This window comes from Chamaea fasciata, unplaced genomic scaffold (assembly GCF_029207755.1).
Source record: "Chamaea fasciata isolate MVZ Bird 193981 ecotype frontalis unplaced genomic scaffold, bChaFas1.0.hap1 SCAF_17, whole genome shotgun sequence".
NCBI classification, from domain to species: Eukaryota; Metazoa; Chordata; class Aves; order Passeriformes; family Sylviidae; genus Chamaea; species Chamaea fasciata.
The window spans coordinates 3,675,614-3,695,253 of NW_027094102.1; the positions used below are offsets into that span (position 1 = coordinate 3,675,614).

The following is a 19,640-nucleotide window of genomic DNA, read 5'->3' on the forward strand; positions in this document are numbered from 1 at the left end:
CAGGTGAGCGACCCAGTCTGGGATCCTCTTGACCTTTTCAAGGTCAGAGAATTAATCTGTCCCAAAAGGCCAGGGATACCCAGTTAAGGAACTGCAAAAAAAAGGTACTTTGTGCAACCATTAGAGCTGGGAGATAGTGTAGTGAAAGGTGAGTTTAATGATCAGCGTGAAAATCAACTGGAACTTGCTTTGAAGCAAGAAAATGTTTCCACCACAGGCTCATCTTGAGAAGCACTTGGGGCATTGGGAGGCTCAGTCTTTTTAAGAGTGTTTTAAGCAATCCTCAGTAGATAAAATACAGTTCCAACTTTTAAGTTGACATCTGAAGGACACTAGAATGACACCACGTCAGCAACCTCAAACCCACCTTGTTTTGTCTCAGAACATTCTTGGTTACCTGGTGAAGTGTTGTGTGTTCCATGTCTGGAATAACTGTTAGCAGTACTCGAGCTACAAACAAATGTTTCGTCTTGAGGCTCTGCTTGAGAAGGAAGATCTCTTTAGTCAAAATTCATTAGCCTAACGATGCTGCTGTAATTTCCTACTCCATTGGAAAGTTATTACCTTATCTCTAGTTGAATGTATTGGCTGCTTTGTAAAGGGCTAACGATTACAAAAAATACAAATTTATGCTAAAAGAATTTGTAGAGGGCAAGGAGCAGAGGGAATGACAGAGAATGAATGCCAGACTGGCTATTTTTAAAAAACATATGAATAAAAGGCAAACAGCTTTGTTGGAAGTCGGCTCTTCTGTTTGGGATTTTTCTTCTGTATTTTAGGAAGGAACCAAGTGAAGTTGGATGATTTCGTCAGCTGTATTACATTTAGACCTTTTGGTAGCAAATCCTGAAGGAGAGTTGTTCAATCATTTGGTCAAAAATCAAGCAAATTTTGATAGTTGGCATTGAAACTTGATCATTTGATACTTTGTTTACTTTTCTGTTAAATGACAACAACAACAAAAAAAAAAGGTACAAGAAGAAAAAATAATGTAATTTTCCATGTTCCTGTACATCTGGCTCTTCTTCACACACTTTACTTTCCAGAATGCCTTTACTGCTTCCTCAAATCATGCAGCAGGGACACCAAGGCTGACCTTCACTGGATATATTGGGCTCCAAATTTTCTCTCTGTCTCAAAATTTATCTCAAAATTTGCTCTCTGCCTCATCAAAATCTCATTAGATAGAAATTGTCCCTCAAGAATATTTTACATATTAAATGTAGTCACATGTACATTTAGGGGAAAATTTGTTGCATTAATTTGCTGCAAAATAAAACCTTTCAGGGACATTCAGGTAAATCTAAGTGCTTTTAGTCATGAACATTTCACTGAAACTTCGTAAAACACAAATCCATATGGGGGAAATGCAGTTAAGCCCAAGAGACAACCAACATTGTTTCCATTCAAAATTGTAAAGATTTAGTTAGCGAAATCAATTTCTGGTACATTTAATATTTAATCATATTTTAAGTGATTTCTTGAAACTGTTTGGTTTAATCTGATTTTACCTCTTGTTTTTTGACCTGAAGCGAGGCAAACTTGGATATTGCAATTCTGCAAAGGGCTATTCAGTAAATGTCTGGCTGTTACAGATCCCAGTTTTCTTCTCAAGGGAAGCTGAAAGTAAATGCTTTGAGTATTGTTCATTCTTTATATATTAAAAAAAAATCTTTTTCTTTTACTGCAATCAAAATAAAGAGATATACAAAGACGGAAAACCTCTAGTTTTAAGATTCAGGCACTGAAATTGTATCGTAAATGTCTAATTCCACTATGTCTCTTAATGGCAGTTGGTGCTGGGGACTGTTCCCATTTTCTGCTCAATTAAGCAGGAAGTTCTGTAGCATAATTACCACTGAAGCCCCACAAGTCCAGCTGTTGTCACCAGACAAAACTTTTACCTCCTCTGGAAATGCTTTACTGAAGCTGAGAGTGTTTCAGGCTATAAGCTCTGGCAAGATGAAATTCTCCAGGCTGCAGATCCCAATGTCCTGCCCAGGAGATGCAAATTTTGGTTGTGGAAAGGAAGATTCTCCTACCTATATAAAAACTGTCATGCAAAGTGTATTTAGTTGAACTTCCTGTAAAGAACCAGGATCTCGTCCTAAGCCTCGTGAAGTCTCAGACTTGTGGTTTTCCCATTCAGTTAAACTGAAGTGTTAAATTCTGGACTCACTTTTTCTCCAATTTGAAGTTTTCTGAACCCTCTGTTAAGGTACTATAATGGTTACTCTGAAATCACCTCCAGAGGACTTGTTTTACACCTAATTACACATCCTATAACTTCATTGCAAGCCAAAAAAACAAAACAAAACAAACCCACAAACTGATGAAGCACAGGAGGTGTAGAAGTGTTTCTTATGAGACTCTCAGAAAGCACTTTTTCTTTCTTGGTTTGGGATGGATTAAATTCAGATCCGGAACCTTCTTAGGAAGCTCTGACTGGTTAATCACACTGTCTGTTCCGAGTTCCCTGTTATTTCTCACATCCACGGGATGGAAATTGCCTGCTAACCGAATGGAGATGAGCCAAACGCTTTTTCTCAAGGATATTTCCATTGGCTCCCAGCCTCAGCTTGTCCCTTCGCTCCCAGTTCGTCCCTCATAAGAAAAGACCGGTGACTCCACGATTATTGGGATGCCCCTCAGTGTCCCCCTGCCCGCAGTGGACAACGCGTCCCTTGTGGCTCTGCTTCAATCCATGTCGTTTATTCCGAAAAAGTCCTTTTTCCTTTCTGCTGGCAGGGCACAAAGAACACAATCCCGGGCTCTCCCGACTGTGCCAGCAGTGTTTCAGGAAGGGCTTCACCACTGTAGGGCAGCACACGACAGCACAATTCGTGCTGTGCTGCAGCTCAGGTGCTGGGCTACATCCTCCGTACCGAACCTTGAGTGCAGCAAATCCTTTGATTAGCACATTTGAACAAGGATTTTGTCTGTCGGAGAGCCTGTAATTTGTTTCTGAACAGGGGGGGGTTCTGGCCTTTCTTAGCAAGCGACGCATGGAAGACAATGTCGTTTCTTTTTACTATTTTTTCAGTCAGAACCTGAATGAGAATAAATGACCTTTTAAATAATTAATCAGCAAAACTCCCGGCTGGCCTCCAAATCCCAGAACACACCCTCACCCTCCCCTTTCTCACAGTTCAGCTCTTGTACAGCTGAAGAACGGGAGTGGATCTGAAGAGAGACAAAGGGACTCTGTTCCTTCACATGGTCTCAGAAATGCCTCTCTCCTTGCCTTGAGGCCTGATGATGTGATCACTTTTCACCGCAGGCTTGTCCCGCGTTCATCTAATTCCTCGTCCCTCCCTTCCTTAGGGACCCTCTCGACCCGCTGTCCTTGCCCAGCATGGAATGGTCCCGGGGTGCGCGCAGCCGGTGCTGCGGGGATCCAGTTTTGTGCACGGGGAACAAATCCCGTGCCACAGGCTGCCCCGCCTGGTCACAGACATCACTTCTGCCCTCAGAACAGGGGACGCGGCTCTCACAGCACCTCTCCTCCGCCCAGACACAACCACTTTGGTTCTCCAAAGTTATCCCCCCCCACCACCCTCCTTGTTTTGTTTTATTTTCCTACTGGTCAGTTTTTCTATTCTACCGTAACATTTCAGCATTCCTGTCAGCTTGCGGTTGTTCAACATCCTCCTCACGCTTCCGCGCGAGGGAGGGAAGTGCTGTTGTCCAGCCGCAGCCAGAAGAGGAACACATCCCTCGGAGCAACGCATCCCATGGAGAACGCATCCCATGGACAACACACCCCTTGGAGCAACACATTCCACGGAGCAGCGCAGCCCTTTTTCCCCCTCTTCCCTTGCAATTCCCGTCCGATTGCTGCTGCGCTGGGAGGCTCCGCAGGGCAGTTTGATTTTACATTTCCACCGGTTCCTTTTCCCCCGGAGGCAATGCGTGCCCCCTGCCCGCCTCCCCTCAGCGCCTGCCCGGGATGCGCCGCCCGCCCGGAGCCGCGAGCCGGCCCTCGGCCGCCGCCATGCCGCGGCTCCCGGCCCGCCTCCGCCGCCGCCATTCCGCGGCGCCCCGCCCGTTCCGGCCGCTCGGCGGGGAGGGCCGGCCTGCGGAGCCATGGAGGACGCCGATTACTTCGAGGGCAGCGCGGCCGAGTGGGGCGGCGAGGCGGACGGGGCCGCGGTGAGCGCCGGGCGGAGCGTGGCGAGGGATGACCGCGGCCCCAGGCGTGTCCGGGAGCAACCCCTGGGCGTAGACTCCGAGCATTCCCCTGAATCCGGAGCATCCTCCGGGGGGGTCCCGGAGCGTCCCCCGGGCCCTCCGGCTCCGCCGCGGGGGCTCCGGGCTGAGGCGACAAGCGGCGGGTGTGAGGGCAGGGCGCCGGGGCTGCCGGGGCTCCGCGGTAAACGGGGGGAAGGCGGCGTTCGTGCCTTCCTTTTGCGCTGGTTTTTGTGCCTTCTCCGTTAATCGTCGCTGTTTGTGGGGGTGCGGGTCGCTTGCGGCGCTGAGCCGAGGTGTGTGTGCTGCTGTGGGCAAAAAGAGCCGGAATGTGGGAGTGTGGGGGGAAACGGGGCAGGGGAGGATGACCTGACTGTGCTTGTGAACAGCAAGATGATGAGGATGGGGAGGGAGAAGATGATGCCGAGGTCCAGCAGGAGTGCCTGAAGAAATTTTCGACCCCTGACTATATAATGGAACCGTCTATATTTAACACCTTAAAGAGGTGAGCATGACATGATGTGTGTTACGGTGTGTTAGAGGTGTCACTTCATATGGAAATGCGTGCAAATGTATACATGTTGCTGTTGTATTCCCTTTAAATTTAGACTTCGATTGTTTTTTGGGTTTAATATGACTCAGATAGTTCTTTTGTAATCCTTTCATCAGATATTTCCAAGCAGGAGGATCTCCAGAGAACGTTATTCAGCTTCTCTCTGAAAACTACACTGCAGTGGCACAGACTGTCAATTTGCTGGCAGAGTGGCTCATTCAGACAGGTATGACACAAGATACAGAGTAGCTTGGGTCTGTAATTGTTATTCTGTCAGCAGTGTCTGAATTTGTGGCAAATTTGATCATACACAGGAAGTGGATTGTTATATTGTCATCCTGTATGTGGCTAAATCCTTTATAATAATAGGTTTATTCCGCTTGGAGAATAATGAAGCAATATGTTGATGAAATGCCAGCAAACTGTTGTAAAGAGTTTTATAGGTGGAACAACTGCATAAATTACAGTTTCTTTTTAATTTCACTCAAAGAGCCAGGGTGCTGTTCTATAGACAGTATAAGCAGTGTTAGATATCTTGTAATAGAGTTAATTATAGAATCATTGTTACATGACCACAATTTCTGTACTCTGATTTTAGAAATGGAGAACTGCTCATTGCTACTTGTGTGTTATTTTGTAGAATACTGTCAAAGCTACTGATAACCAATATTTAAAAGGATCAACTTTAGTGTGTAGTAATGTGATTTTGTGCCCCAGCCCTGGTAATTCCTTTTTCGGTTAAGAGACCCCTGCATTTTGCTGTTACACCAGTAACTGTCCTGGGGATGACTGGCATTGCTTTTTGTGTGTCTGATGAGGAGAGCAAGAGGAAGGTTGTGACCTGCCTGAGATCCTAAACAGTTTAGCATTTAGGAAAAAAAAGCCAGAAAATCTGTATCAGTGTGGCTCAATAGTAGCACTGATGGCTCTCCTCTCATCTTCTCTGTGTTGTTAAATTTTGGGGTAGTTCCTGTTCTCACTGGAAAATGTGGGATGCTGCTGCTGTGTTCCATTGGACTGCATTGCATCTGCCAAGTGTTTTGTTCCTTCTGTGCAGGTGTTGAGCCAATGCAGGTCCAGGAGACTGTAGAGAACCACTTGAAGAGTTTACTGATCAAGCACTTTGACCCTCGGAAAGCAGATTCCATCTTTACGGAGGAAGGAGAGGTGTGCATGCAATCCCTGTTGCTGTCTCTGCAGTGGATCCTTCCTTCATCTGATGGGAGTGGTGAAGGGAAGGGAAATTGAACCTTCACAGCTCTTTGGCTGAGGAATAACTGGTTTTAGAAAACCAGCTCTTGTCTCACTAGAGTCCTCAGAGGTTTAGAGAACTTGGAAATTTGGAATGCATCCTCCTTTGTAATAGAGCTCTGTAGAACAACTAACAGGACTGCTGAGAGGTAAAAGCCTTGCTTTTTTATGATCCTGACAACAAGGTATTCTTACATTTCTTTCTGTTGCTCTGTTCTTTTCAGACTCCAGCCTGGCTTGAGCAAATGATAGCACATACCACGTGGAGAGATCTTTTTTACAAATTGGCAGAAGCCCATCCTGATTGTTTAATGCTTAATTTTACTGTGAAGGTACTAAAGTTTAATGAATAAGAATATCCATAGAGGGCTAATTGTTCCGGCATCAAATATTAGTTGTGGTCTTGCTTGTATCTTTTATGTACTCCTGCTAATACTAATTAGTAAAAGTACACCTTGGTGGGAGGACTTGTGCTACAGGTTGCAGTAAGTGTAATTTGCCAGTTTGAAGTACTGCTTTTTCATTTTTTGTTGAGGTGTGAGAGGTTTGTTTTTGTTTTGGTTTGGTTTTTTTGATGTTTGTTTGTTTTCCTTTGATCTCTGTTTGAAAATTCTGGATTTCTGGTGCAGTGGAAAGTCTCAGTCAGTTTTTTATGTTTCTGTGACAAGAAAAGAATGTTACATTTTGGTGTGCTCTGCTACGTTTTTTTATTATTGTGCTTTGGTTTTGCTACATCTTTATTGGTTTTCTTTTCTGTAGACCACAGTATAAATGTGAATTCCAGTGTATACAGAGATGAAACTTCGATTCTGTGTGTTCATCTAGATTTGTTAGGATATCAGAAATAGAAATGTAAATAACACAAGATTTCTGTGATGTTTTTATTTTTATAGCTTATATCTGATGCTGGGTATCAAGGGGAAATAACCAGTGTTTCAACAGCATGTCAGCAACTAGAAGTATTTTCCAGAGTCCTGCGTACATCTCTGGCAACAATTTTAGATGGAGGAGAAGAAAACCTTGAGAAAAACCTACCTGAGTTTGCTGTAAGTTTGTTTTTTGGTGTTTTTCCCCCCTTTTATGTAGAAAAAGAATTTATATTCTGCTTTCCAGTTCGCAGATACAGATCACTGTGGGACTGATGTCCTACAATCTTGATGTCCTACAAAAGCTTATGAAGAGAAGGTATATCTGAGTTTAAATCCAGAAATTTATGCTTTTAATGTCATTCTGTGACCAGGAATTCCTTGGGTTGCTTTATGTGACACTTTTTATATTTATTAAATGGGTTGTAAAAAGGTGGGGGTAGAACTGTTGTCCTTCACATGTACTACAAGGTCTAAAGGTCAGTCTTGTCAGTCCCCTGGGAAATGAAAATAATTCTCTTATCATCCACACTGGTGGGAAAGTTTCCATCTGAACAACCCAGCATGCATTCAGTGTTGTGAAACAGCACAGCGATTTTCAGCTGGCTTTGAACTTCGTGTTTAAATACTGCAGAGAGAGTATTGAGCATAAGTAGAATAGATTTTCCTCTCTGTTTTGGCATTTGAGAAATGAAGCTCTCAATTCAGCCATTTCTTCCTGTGTGGTGTCAGTGCATTTCTGTGTTTTCCTCTTGGCTCTTGGGGTTTGGCTTTGTTGTTTCGCTGTTCGTGTTTTGGGTTTTTTTTTCTTCCTTTGCCATTTTGCAATTTTTTTTTTTTTCCCTCTTTGCTCTCACGGCAATGTGAATCACAGAAAGACACTGGGGTGTTTTCTTGCTGACTGGTGAGGTCTGTGTGCTGTGCTTTCACAGAAGATGGTGTGCCACGGAGAACACACTTACCTCTTTGCCCAGTCCATGATGTCCATCCTGGCCCAGGAGGAGCAGGGCGGCTCCGCCGTCCGAAGGATCGCGCAGGAGGTGCAGCGATACGCCCACGAGAAGTGAGTGCCAGCTCTGGGCTCAGGGAGGTGGAACCCACCACAGGCTGTAAGCTCTGCTGGCTTTTGCTCCTTCTTGGTCACCTTTCACCAGCAAAAGGAGAGATTTTAGGTGCAGCAGAGCAGTTCTTGTAGCAGGGCTTGAAGTTGTGGAACAGCAGAAAAGTTCAGTGTCCTGTACCAGAGAGACCTGCAGAGAAACTGGAAAAGTTGAAGTTTCTGTTTTGTTTTTGTTTGGTTTTTTTGTGTTTTTTTTTTTACTTGAAGTTTCTGTCTATTAAGAAATACCTATTTTTATTTTTCTATTAACATTTTGGAAATTATCAAGGCAAACACAGGCCTATTTCTGTAATTACCCTAAGGCATTACATTCTGTAGAATATGTCCTGTTGACTCAGTGAGGCTTCATCTGAAATGTCTGAATTAAGAAAATAAGTCACTGTGTGTGTTTGCTCTTCCTGCAGAGGCCACGATGCCAGTCAGATCACCTTAGCACTGGGTACTGCAGCCTCCTACCCCAGAGCTTGCCAGGCTCTGGGGGCAATGCTGTCCAAAGGAGCTCTGAATCCAGCAGATATCACTGTCCTCTTCAAAATGTTTACAAGCATGGACCCACCTCCAGTAGAACTGGTCAGTATTTACCTGTGTGTAACCTCTGAAACTTATTTCTGTTACAGTAGCACTTGGAAATGCGGTGCCTTGTGCCAAGTGTTGTATGGACACAAAAATTAAATTAGCACTCACTTGTCCATCTGTAATTGTAAGTGATGTTTAAAAGTGAGGCTGCTACTTGTATTCTGGTTTGCATTAGCTTCATGGTACTTTTGTTGGGGTTTTTTAATCATTGCAAGTTGTGGCTTTACATATAACTAAATTAAAGGACTTTTCCATAGGAAATAAAGATTGCAAGGAACTAAGTCTTTAAACAAACAAACAAAAAGAAATCTGGAAAAAAAAATCCTTGCCCACTTTAGCAGTTTGTTATAAGCAGGCCTGCATTTTACATTTCTCACTGCATTATTCTAACATGGGTTTTGGTAAGAAAAGGCAAGATTTTGTGCGTTAGCAATATGGTCTGTAACTGATTCCTTTTTTCTTTCAAAAGTCTGGGTCTTTTCAGAAAACTGTTTAATATACTCTTAAAGGAAAATGCATTATCTTGTTCTATGTAAGGTATATCAGGTGCAAAAACTCCATTCTTAGTCACCTCTCACGATTCTTAGGCTCTGATAAAATGTTCTTTCTCCTCACAGATTCGAGTGCCTGCATTTCTGGACCTCTTCATGCAGTCCTTATTTAAACCAGGCGCTAAGATCAACCAGGATCACAAACATAAATATATCCACATACTGGCATATGCAGCTAGTGTTGTGGAGATGTGGAAAAAGGTAATGTTCACTTCTGTGAATAATATTATTTTTACCTACAGCAGCCTGCCTGTGCTGAAGAAAATGTATGGTTGTGAAGTTCCTCAGTTTAAAATAGTATATTAAGCTTTTTTTACTTAGTTTAGTATGAAATGCTTCTGCCTCCAACTGAGGTAGATCCTGATGATCAAACAAAAGTCTGAGTGCACTGAGAATTAAATATTGCAAACGTCTTTGTACTTCAGCTCACTCGTAATTAATTCTTCTGAAACTTGCATGTGACTGTATTTTGAGACACTGGATGCAATCCTAGGCTTATTACAGGTTACAGCTCCTTTCCTTAAATAACCAGACATCTGCAACTTTTGCATTCCAACTTCGCAATAATTTTGCAGAACAAGAGAGTCAGCATCAACAAGGATGAACTCAAGTCAACCTCAAAAGCCATTGAAACTGTTCACAACCTGTGTTGCAATGAGAACAAAGGGGCATCAGAGCTGGTTGCAGAACTGAGCACTCTCTATCAGTGCATCAGGTGAGCAGAGAGGCTGGGAATCTCTCATGAGGACAGAAATCCTGTTTTTCACACACAACTTGTCCTCCTTGGGTGGCAGAACATGCTTTTCTGAAAATGATGGCAGATTACTCGGGATTCCTAATAAAACTTCCATTTATTTTTCATGCTGCTGTGCTGAAGTGCTGTGTCTCTGTAGGTTCCCAGTGGTGGCCATGGGTGTGTTGAAGTGGGTGGACTGGACAGTGTCAGAGCCACGGTACTTCCAGCTGCAGACTGATCACACCCCAGTTCACCTGGCACTGCTGGATGAGGTAAGAGTGTCTGTAAAACTTTGCTGCAGAGCAAAACCAGTTCTGATTCTTGTGTAACACCCAGTGCACTGAGTGCCTGTCATTTGCAGTAAGGCAGTAAATATGCAGGGATGAATCTGTTTAGAGTAAATTGTTTGGTTTTGTCAGCTCAGCGCTATTTACACCAGGAAAACTTGGGCGTCACAGAAAAAAATGATGGAATGCTTTTCTAGATGAATTTCTGTCTGGAACTGAACATCCATGTAAACTTGTCTGGTGCCTTGTGTTTTAAATTGCGGTTCTGAGGAGCTCACTTTGCTGTGTTGTTTGCAGATCAGTACATGCCATCAGCTGCTTCATCCCCAAGTTCTGCAACTTCTTGTCAAGCTCTTTGAAACAGAACATTCTCAGCTGGATGTCATGGAGCAGGTGATACTCAGAGGATTCTGAATACTGTTTTTTGTTACTTCACATTGGTCACTCTTACCCAGTTCAACAGCTTTTGCTCTCATGGCAGAGTTAATTTTGAAGTGGTTAAAATGTAGTGTAGCAGATAATGAAAAAATTAATTAAATAAAATAGATTCTGAGAGCAAGTTCTAATGTGTTGGCTCTCCCCTCCCTTCTCCATCAGCTGGAGCTGAAGAAGACTCTCCTGGACAGGATGGTTCACTTGCTGAGCCGAGGGTACGTCCTGCCCGTTGTCAGCTACATCCGCAAATGCCTGGAGAAGCTGGACACCGACATCTCGCTCATCAGATACTTTGTGACAGAGGTCAGCAGCAAAAACTGTTTACTGAAGTCTAGAGATCAAGGTTAAAATCAGCTCCATGTGTTTTGGATGGTCAGAACTACCTCAAGTTCGGGTCAGATTTTGAGCAGTGTCTCAGTGCTCACCAGGATGTGACTTGGTCCTACTGATCCTGACTTCTGGAAGTGATAAGGTACTCAGTAGAGCACCCTGAGAATACATAATTAATTAATTACATTTGAGACCTCTTGTTCTCCATACAGCTCACTTGTATGCTTCCAAGACTGGTATATGAATTAAATATTGTCCTTCCTCCCCCTGTAAGTGCAAGAATCATCAGGTTTTGTCTGCTGTTTCAGGTGCTCGATGTGATTGCTCCTCCTTATACCTCCGACTTTGTACAGCTTTTTCTCCCGATCTTGGAGAATGAAAGTATTGCAGGCACCATAAAAACAGAGGGTGAACATGATCCTGTCACGGAGTTCATAGGTAAGTCACATTTATTCCTTGCATACCTGCTTCCATTTGTGTGTTGCAACTTGCAAATAATGTTTAGGGGGAAGATTGCTAAATATAGGAATGCCTGCCAGCTATTTTCTCAGACAACTTCCCTTTCAGGGACCCAAACTGTTTAGCAATTTTCCTGTGATCAAGAATCTGTGGGCAGTAGTGAGGAAAGTGAAGATAAATACTGCTTTTTGGGAACCAGCACTGCAGCAGGGAAAGGAGAGGAAGGAAAGTTGTCTGTCATAACATACTCCATCCTAAAACGAAGTCCAGGCCCTAAAATCCTATTTACATAATGCAGAAATTCATATGCAAATATATAAATCAGAGACTCATAGGTAATGTACTGAACAGTGTCTTTTTTTTCCTCTCTCCTTTTAAGCACATTGCAAATCTAACTTTATTATGATGAACTAAGCAGTGGAAAACATCAAGAATGCAGCCAGAGCTCATGATCACTGCTTTGCCATGCTCTCCACCGGTGAGGTTCTACAAATGAGCAACAAAGCAGCAAAAAAAACCCCCAACAAAACCAACAAACCTAAAACAAGGAGGAAAAAGGCTGAAGGGCATTTTTGCTTGACTTGCACGGTGACCTTGAAATTCTTATCAGAGGAGTGTTTGTGTTTCATATCAGACAACTGTTAATGACATTTGGAAAATGGAATGATACCAAAGGATTTTGTGTTGTTACACAAATCAGTATAAATCAATGTTCTGAAGAGTATGGATAGCAAGAAACAGATTTATTTGAAAGAATATTATTTTGGTTACTTGAAGAATTTGTCACTGATTCATTGTGTGATAAAAAAATATGAAGAACAGGTAAGGCAATCCCTACTAAAAACACTTTGCAGATCTCTGAATAGGTCTTGAATGCTCTAGGCTATGATGTTGCAAGCTGTAAAAAACAGGAATTTGTGAGATTTGCTCTGTGCTGCAGAGAAGCCCTGATGGCTGTTCCTCCCCTTTGCATTATATTAGAATGCTAAATATCCTACATGAAAACAAAAAGCCTGTTTTGTGTAACACAAGAGTTGTAACAATCAAGGTTAGTTTTGTATTAAGAGATGAATTCTATGTGTGTATGTGTGTTACCTTTCAGAATCTATTTTTTGCTAAATAGATGCATCAGATGTTACTGGTAAGTTTCATTACCGTGTCATTACTGTCCCAAAATATGAATGTGTGCCGAAATTTCATTACAGCTCCTTGTGGCTTTGTTTTTATACTTCTCTCTACTCTGTCCTGGCTAATGCCAAACAGTGGGAGATAAACCCAACAATATAACTTACCTTTAAATAAAGGTGTTTGTTCTTTTCCAGAGCTGTCTTTAGTTTCATTAATATCACTCATTCTCTTTGTTCATTGGGGCGGATTCCTCTTTACAGCCCTCACTTTTAAACAAACAAGTCATTTTCTTGAACAAACCAGCACTTTTTGCTTTTCCAAGCACATCTGTTTTCTGAAGAACCTTTCTAAAAGACACTGAAAGTCTTTTATGTCCAGCTGGATGCAAATTTAAAAAGGAAAGCACCTGAAAAGGGCAAAAGTTGCTTTTGTAGAGACTGTTTTGAACTTTCTTGCTTATCTTTAAATAGGTTTACTATTATTCCAGCTAACTCTCACCATTTAAAACTTGCATGACACCTAGTCTTCATAATTTAAGTAAATTGTAGAATTAACAACAGAAATGATTCAGCTTGTGGAGAATTAATTTAGGATAGAGCCCTGTACAAGCTCTTGGTGACAACCAAGAGCAGTTTCCTCTTTGTCCACTGCAGTTTTGCCAGCAGTTTAAATAAGGTTTATTTTTACTTTCCTGTGTTCAGCTTGGTATCACTTCCTCTAAACAGTTCCTCTGCACTGAGTCCTGTAGATGATTTTTAACTTGTTAAACCCTTTGTGATCCTGTTCATACCCAATTGTTTGAACCAGCATCGTTGCTGTATAAACTTGTCCAGCAGACCTTTCACAAGAAAAAGACCAGTGAAAGCAGCACCATCCTGGTGGAGACAACCACATGTGTATGAATAAGCTCTTAAAATAAATACTCAGTCCTGTAAGAGAAAAAGTCTGTTTATTAAATGCAGTTAGCAATGCCAGGTAGTAACATTGGATTTGTCATGGCAAATCATGGCACTGATTTGTCATACTAGTGAGGAATTCTGGGTTATGGCAATTTATATTTTGCCTCTTTAGGAAAAAAAAAAAGGGGGCACAATCACATATTAAAGCAAGAAATTTGTGCAAAGACAAGACTAATTAGGTCGGAAGTGTTTAGACTGTCTTTTGCTCAAAGTAATTCCCATTATATAATTTTGGTGGATAAAAGGAACCTTGTTATTTGAGACTTCCAACACCACTGTTTCACCAGAAAGGCAACAGGGATTTTGGATTTATCCTCTCCAGACTTATCATGGCTTTTGCATCATTGCAACATGTTTGGTCAGTACTGTCACAGAACGTAAAAGAAGCTCTGGACCCAAATATTGAGTATACTTTTCCAGAACAGCTACATGATTTGTATTTTAAAAAAATAGATATTTACACATAGAGGTTCTGTGATTCAGTCAGTGTGATTTTAATACTGTGCATCAAGGTAGACAGCTCCTTCATGAGTGAATTACTTCAAGATGTAAATAAAATCAGGGCAGTTCTGTATTTTTTGAAGGCATTGTGTGTTGCATCTGGGCTAATTTCACAGAACTGCCTGATGGTGTTGAACTGTGAAAGAGTCTTAGGCTGTTACTCTTTAAACAAAAGGAGGTTGTGCTGGGAAGCTTCCAAACCAAGTACCTAAACAAAAAGCTGTAGCACGTCAAGGCAGTATAGGATCTCCATATGCACAGTCCTCTTCAATAGCCAGATTGTAGTCTGCTCCTCTTCCACCCTTATAGGCACTGGTCACAATCCTCAGCCACCCTCTTTCACCCTGTAAAGGATTTAATTTGCATTGCAAATTAGGAAACACAACTATAGGAATTTTATGGTGGTGAGTCTGTTCTGTCTGCCAAATATAAGTGATTTAAGGGAATGGAGGAATTCACTTTAGCTGAAGTGTAACCCTGGAGTCATGGGGCCACCTGCTTTGGTGGATTTGCATCCCACTCATCCAGTCCAGCTACGTGACTTGATCTTTGCCTACAACTAACAGCAACCTCCACTTGCCCGTAACAGGAGCTGCACATCCTTGAAAGGAAGAATTTGGGATAAGAGCTGACATTACTCACGTAGCTTCAGCCAAATATCCTGGTCTACAGATTAGCTGGGTGTCATTTTTAAACTGTTAGTCTAGTTCAAAGAAAGTTTCAGTTCTATATCCACAGGCTGCAGTTCTGCACAAGTGACAACCCCCACCCTCCCTCCAAAGCCAGGAGTGTGTTCCCAGGTCTCCTTACCCAGGGCTCCCCCCAGGAGTTACGAACTATCCAATATTCTGTCCCATTTTCCACGCCCCAGCCAGCCACAGACACGATGTGATTCACTGTAGGTGAGGGGTTGTACTCCGTGTACAGTCCCCCTGTGTAGGCATCCAGCTTTTCAGTAGCCATTATGCCACAGCTGGAAGAAAAGAGAGAGAAGGTTTTATACAAGGGGATCAGGGGCCTGGCTAAAAACCAACTGGTTTTCTTGCATTTTGAATTCTGATCTCAGTTTATGTACAAACTAAAGTCTGCATGTTAGTGCAGAGCTGCTGATACGTTTTCACTCTAGCATGTACACTGAGTTTCATGTCTCTATTTTTTACCTAATTGGTCCATTAGTGTAGATTTCTGCCATCATTTTTTCTCTTCCACTGACAGACCCATAGTCAGCGACCTTCCAGAGAGTGTAGTTCTTGATCACGTGGCATTCTCCAAAAGTGACACAAGTTCCACACTGGTTGAACTTCTTACACTCTGTAACAAACAGCAGTGAGATTACCACTGGAGATCATCTGCAGAAAGGTGCTTTTCTTCAAGTGAAGTGATTGTAAGACACTGAGTTTTTATAATTTGAGGCAGATATTAATAACTTCAGAGTAATTATTAATACATATTCTCTCTGGTGAACTCCAATTATTTTCTGGAAACCACATTTAAAGTCCCTATTATCACCACTTACTGTTCTTTACTTCACAGGTATAAATACTTTGTCGAGGACATAGACAAACCATTCCAGTCATACATGACCAGCCAAAGGTTAAATTTCTCCTTTGGTCAGCTTGAGGTGACACTTGCAAATATTTCAGTACATTAGAGATTGTGTGTCACAGATTTAAGAGATAAAGTTAAAACAATTCAGCTGTGCAAACTTGCCTGAGCATGATTTGGTGCTACACTGTCTGCCTGGGGTAGGAGACACACACAGGCCCAGAATGAAAACCTGTTCTGTCAGTCAAACAGCAAGAAACCCAAGACTTTTTTTTTTATTTTTTTAAGATCTGCTAAACCTGGGAAGAAATCCCACAGCAAAGCAGAGACAGCCTTACTTTGATCCTTGGCTTGGTAGTTGTTGCAGGTCTCGTCGGGGATGCCGTGGTCGTGGGCGTACATCCAGACCCCGGAGTGGTCCCCGCCCTCGCAGGAGCCGGCGTCGGCACAGTCGATGACATTCTGGACGGACAGGTAGGCAGAGGGCCAAGCACCTTTCCTCTTGATGTTGATTCGGTCTGGAAAGGTAAAAAACAGGGTTTTGCTACTGGAATACGTGGGTGGCTACACATTGCATCTGGTTTAGAAACTGTCACCTCTTCATTGAACCTGTAACTGTTTGCAGACAGCAGCACTTGTGGTTGGAAAAGCCTCTGCTGTCTGCAGTGGGGAACACAGCATGACCCAATTCAAACCCAAGGCTGAGTTATTACTGTGGGTTTCCATTAGGAGGGGTTTTTCCCATTAAAAACTCAGCAAAAACGTGCAGATGAGCAAGATCTGTCTAAAGCGTTGAAGAGCCCTAGACCTTTAATTTAAGCCACAGTTTCTGAAAACTTCAAGATGTTTCCTGACTTTGACAGCGAAGAGTTTTCAAATACACATCATAAAAACAACTCAGACCAGCATCTTTTACAGCAGTAGAGATCTGTGTATAAGCCCATACATAAACATAATCCCACGGAGCCCAGGCTGCTGGCTCTGTGAGACAGTCTTAATGCACGAGAAAGCTTTCAGAGGTATCTCCTTGCTGTTACATCAGCATCTCATTGTTATCCTGCCATCTCAGACAGGCACCACCCCTCTGCTGCCTTATATTCTCAGAAACAATGAACTTACTTGGCAGAAAAGCTTCCTGATGAGTATTTATAAACTGCTTCTCTGCATTAACAGTCTTAATGTGCAAACCACTGCTTCCCCTTGACTAAGAAAAAAGCTGATAGGAAGATTCCTGCTGAAATCAGACTTGTGTGTCTGCTGTGGTGGTCAGTCCATTGTAATGACAGGGCTCCTGTAGCAAACACCCCACGAGAGGCAATTTCTTTCATTTCCTCATTCACATCACGGCTGGAGAGCCCCTTCTGTAGTGCCACAGGCTGAGGTACCAGAAAGGGGAAGGAGACCTGACAACCCTTTTGCATCTGCTGCTGCTACCAGCACACTCCGAGGGGAGGGCAGAAAGCCCAGCTCTTACCCCAGGACCTAAAGAGCACTTTGGGAAGAGCAATGGCCACATTCCTTCTGCAAACAGGAATTTTGCAGACACCACACACCAGTGTTCCCCCGTTGCTGCCTTTGGATAAGGTGGAGACAGCCACACTCTGCTTGCTTTTTCTATTGAAACCAACCCTCCTTGCCTTCAGCTTGGGCATTCCCACTGTTCTGGTGTATTCACAGACACCTCAGCCTCAGTTTTTCTGCGTTAGTCACTGCAGTGATTTAGCACCTTACACCAGCTGTCAGTAAGCTGAAGCTAAACTTCCTTTACTCCTCGAAAACCGCTGATTCCAGCGGGGAGCCAGCCCGGCGGGTGAGCCCCAGCCTACCTGCCAAGGCGCTGGTGCTGCCGTGGGCCCAGCAGGACCCGCAGTACTGGGGGATGTGCTGGTTCCGAGTGGTGCTGGCGTAATTCACCCCATTGACGTTCCTCCAGTCCCAGCTCTGCGGCAGCGCCGACACGTCCAGGTACTCGTGCGGGCGGGGGTAGGTCCTGCGGGGGGACGGGGACGGGGAGGTAGAGCCGGCGTTCCCCGGAGCAGGACGGGCGGGGGTTATTAACAAAAAAACAAACAAACAAACAACAAACAAACAAACAAAACCACACGGCTTTCACCGAATTTCTTAACGATGCCGCAACTGTCCGGCGGGGTCACGTGACCGCGGCGTGACCGCTCCGGCCCCGAAGTCTCGTGACCGCCCCCCCCCCAACCCCGGCAGGGCCGGACCGGACCCGGACCCCCCCGGGCATCCCCGAACCCCCCGGGCACCCCCGAACCCCCCCGGGCATCCCCGAACCCCCCCGGGCACCCCCGAACCCCCCCGGGCACCCCCGAACCCCCCCCGGGCACCCCCGAACCCCCCCGGGCACCCCCGAACCCCCCCCGGGCATCCCCGGACCCCCCCCGGGCACCCCCGAACCCCCCCCGGGCACCCCCGAACCCCCCCCCGGGCATCCCCGAACCCCCCCGGGCATCCCCGAACCCCCCGGGCACCCCCGAACCCCCCCCGGGCACCCCCGAACCCCCCCGGGCACCCCCGAACCACCCCAAGCCCCGGCCGTGCCTGCCCAGCCCTTCCCCAGCGCTTCTCCCCGCCGTGCAGCCGGGAACGTGAGCCGGGAGCGGCCCCGTGAGGGGACGAGGGGCCGGAGCTCACCTGAGGCCGGGCGCCTTTCTCGCGGCCGGTTTGTAGCAGTGCTGCCCTTCCCTGAAGTAGAGCCCGGCGCGGGCGGGCGGGCAGAGGCAGCCGCAGAGCAGCAGCAGGAGCGGGCTGAGGGGCTGCAGCAGCGTGGCCATGCCGGGACGGCGGCGGCTCCGGGACGCGGCCGGCGGCGCGGGCTGAGGGCGGCGGGAGGGCCGGGCCGGGCCGGGCCGGGCGGGGCCGCGCTCACCTGCGGCGGGCGGGGACAGCGGGACACGGCTCCTGGGTCTGTGCCGGGAGCGCCCAGGGCCGGCCCATGGATCTCTTGGGGACGAGGAACAAGCCTTGATCCCGCCTTCCCAGCCGCCCCAGTGACGCTTCCAGCTCGCACGGTCAAAACTGTGGTCACATGGGTTTGTGGGCAGAGGGCTTGTGTCTGGGACAGGCGCTGTTCCAGGCTTCTTCACCTTTGGCCTAACACCTCAGCATTGTGCTCGACTGGCCAGCGACCGTGACTGTGGTTTTTTTGTCTGGTTGGTGTTTTTCTCCTAGTCCCGAGTTCTGGATTTCTCAAGCCCTTTAATGCTACAATCAGCAAAGGAACGCAGGCCTGTGTCCATTTTCTAGGCTGCTCCTTAGGGTTTGAACATCTGAAGATTCTTTATTATTGGCTAGAAGATATAGTCAATAGTAAAAATAGTTTTCTAATTTTCCTTGCAGAAGCTTCTGGTGGCTGTGTGAATGGATTACCAGTCTTTTTTCCATACGTTAGCTCGAAGCTTTCATGTTTGATAAACAGGTTTAGTAAACCACAGACAGTTCTCCCTTCCTAGCTTCTCTTCCTTAGCTTTCAGCACTTTTGTAGAGGGCCTGAGGTTTCTTAGCTCCACACTATGATCAGAGAAACTGAGACACAGAGAACCAACGCACCAAAAGGAACAGCAGAGCACGAATGGAGCCTGTGAGTTGAATGCCGCGTTTTCTGGTATCATTCTTAAGGGTGATTCAGCTAGCCCTGGTTAGTTAAGATTTGCATCAGCTTGTCTGGTAGCCATTTACAGATCTCTGAAATTATCTGATGTCCTGTAGCCAGGCTTATCTCAAACTGAATAGGCTTTCCTCTCTACAATCTTCTCTGCTACTCTGAAAAGCCAGTTCCTCCCAAGCAAACCATTAAAAAATAGTATCCCAGAATGCCTGCTCACACGTGCATATTTATTGGGGGTAGTGTTAAAAGAAACCCCAACCAACCAAGAAAACAAAACAACAAAAAGCCCAGCAACCACAAAAGCCTGGTGCCTGTGGTCTCAGCTCAAGCCCATCACCAGGGCTGTGGTATCTGGGGCTCGCTCTGGAGCCACTGGAAGCAGTGGGCAGCCTGATAATAGCCACTGTGGCACAGCTGCAATAGCTGTGCCCGGTGCCAGGCTGCTCCTAATCTCGCCAGTGCCAAACGTCCCTCTGAGCCGGCCCATCCAGCACAGCCCCTCTCTCCCCAGAGCCTCTCTCTGCTAA

General features: G+C 45.1%; 2 protein-coding genes across 2 annotated transcripts; one reads left to right on the plus strand and one right to left on the minus strand.

Moving 5' to 3' along the window:
- Positions 1 to 4,077: 4,077 nt before the first annotated feature.
- NELFCD (negative elongation factor complex member C/D) lies at positions 4,078 to 12,673 on the plus strand. Its single transcript, XM_066198651.1, has 15 exons — positions 4,078 to 4,152; positions 4,578 to 4,693; positions 4,858 to 4,967; positions 5,799 to 5,908; positions 6,217 to 6,324; positions 6,886 to 7,038; positions 7,791 to 7,921; positions 8,383 to 8,548; positions 9,172 to 9,306; positions 9,681 to 9,820; positions 9,999 to 10,113; positions 10,426 to 10,521; positions 10,726 to 10,866; positions 11,202 to 11,331; positions 11,732 to 12,673. Exons 1-15 carry the CDS (start codon positions 4,087 to 4,089, stop codon positions 11,764 to 11,766), a joined length of 1,752 nt encoding a protein of 583 aa, XP_066054748.1. The 5' UTR covers positions 4,078 to 4,086; the 3' UTR covers positions 11,767 to 12,673.
- Positions 12,674 to 13,412: 739 nt separating this feature from the next.
- Positions 13,413 to 18,486, minus strand: CTSZ (cathepsin Z). Its single transcript, XM_066198652.1, has 6 exons — positions 18,141 to 18,486; positions 17,312 to 17,475; positions 15,824 to 16,003; positions 15,101 to 15,251; positions 14,751 to 14,913; positions 13,413 to 14,284 (listed from the first exon to the last, which is right to left on the minus strand). Exons 1-6 carry the CDS (start codon positions 18,278 to 18,280, stop codon positions 14,171 to 14,173), a joined length of 912 nt encoding a protein of 303 aa, XP_066054749.1. The 5' UTR covers positions 18,281 to 18,486; the 3' UTR covers positions 13,413 to 14,170.
- Between the last annotated feature and the right edge of the window lie 1,154 nt (positions 18,487 to 19,640).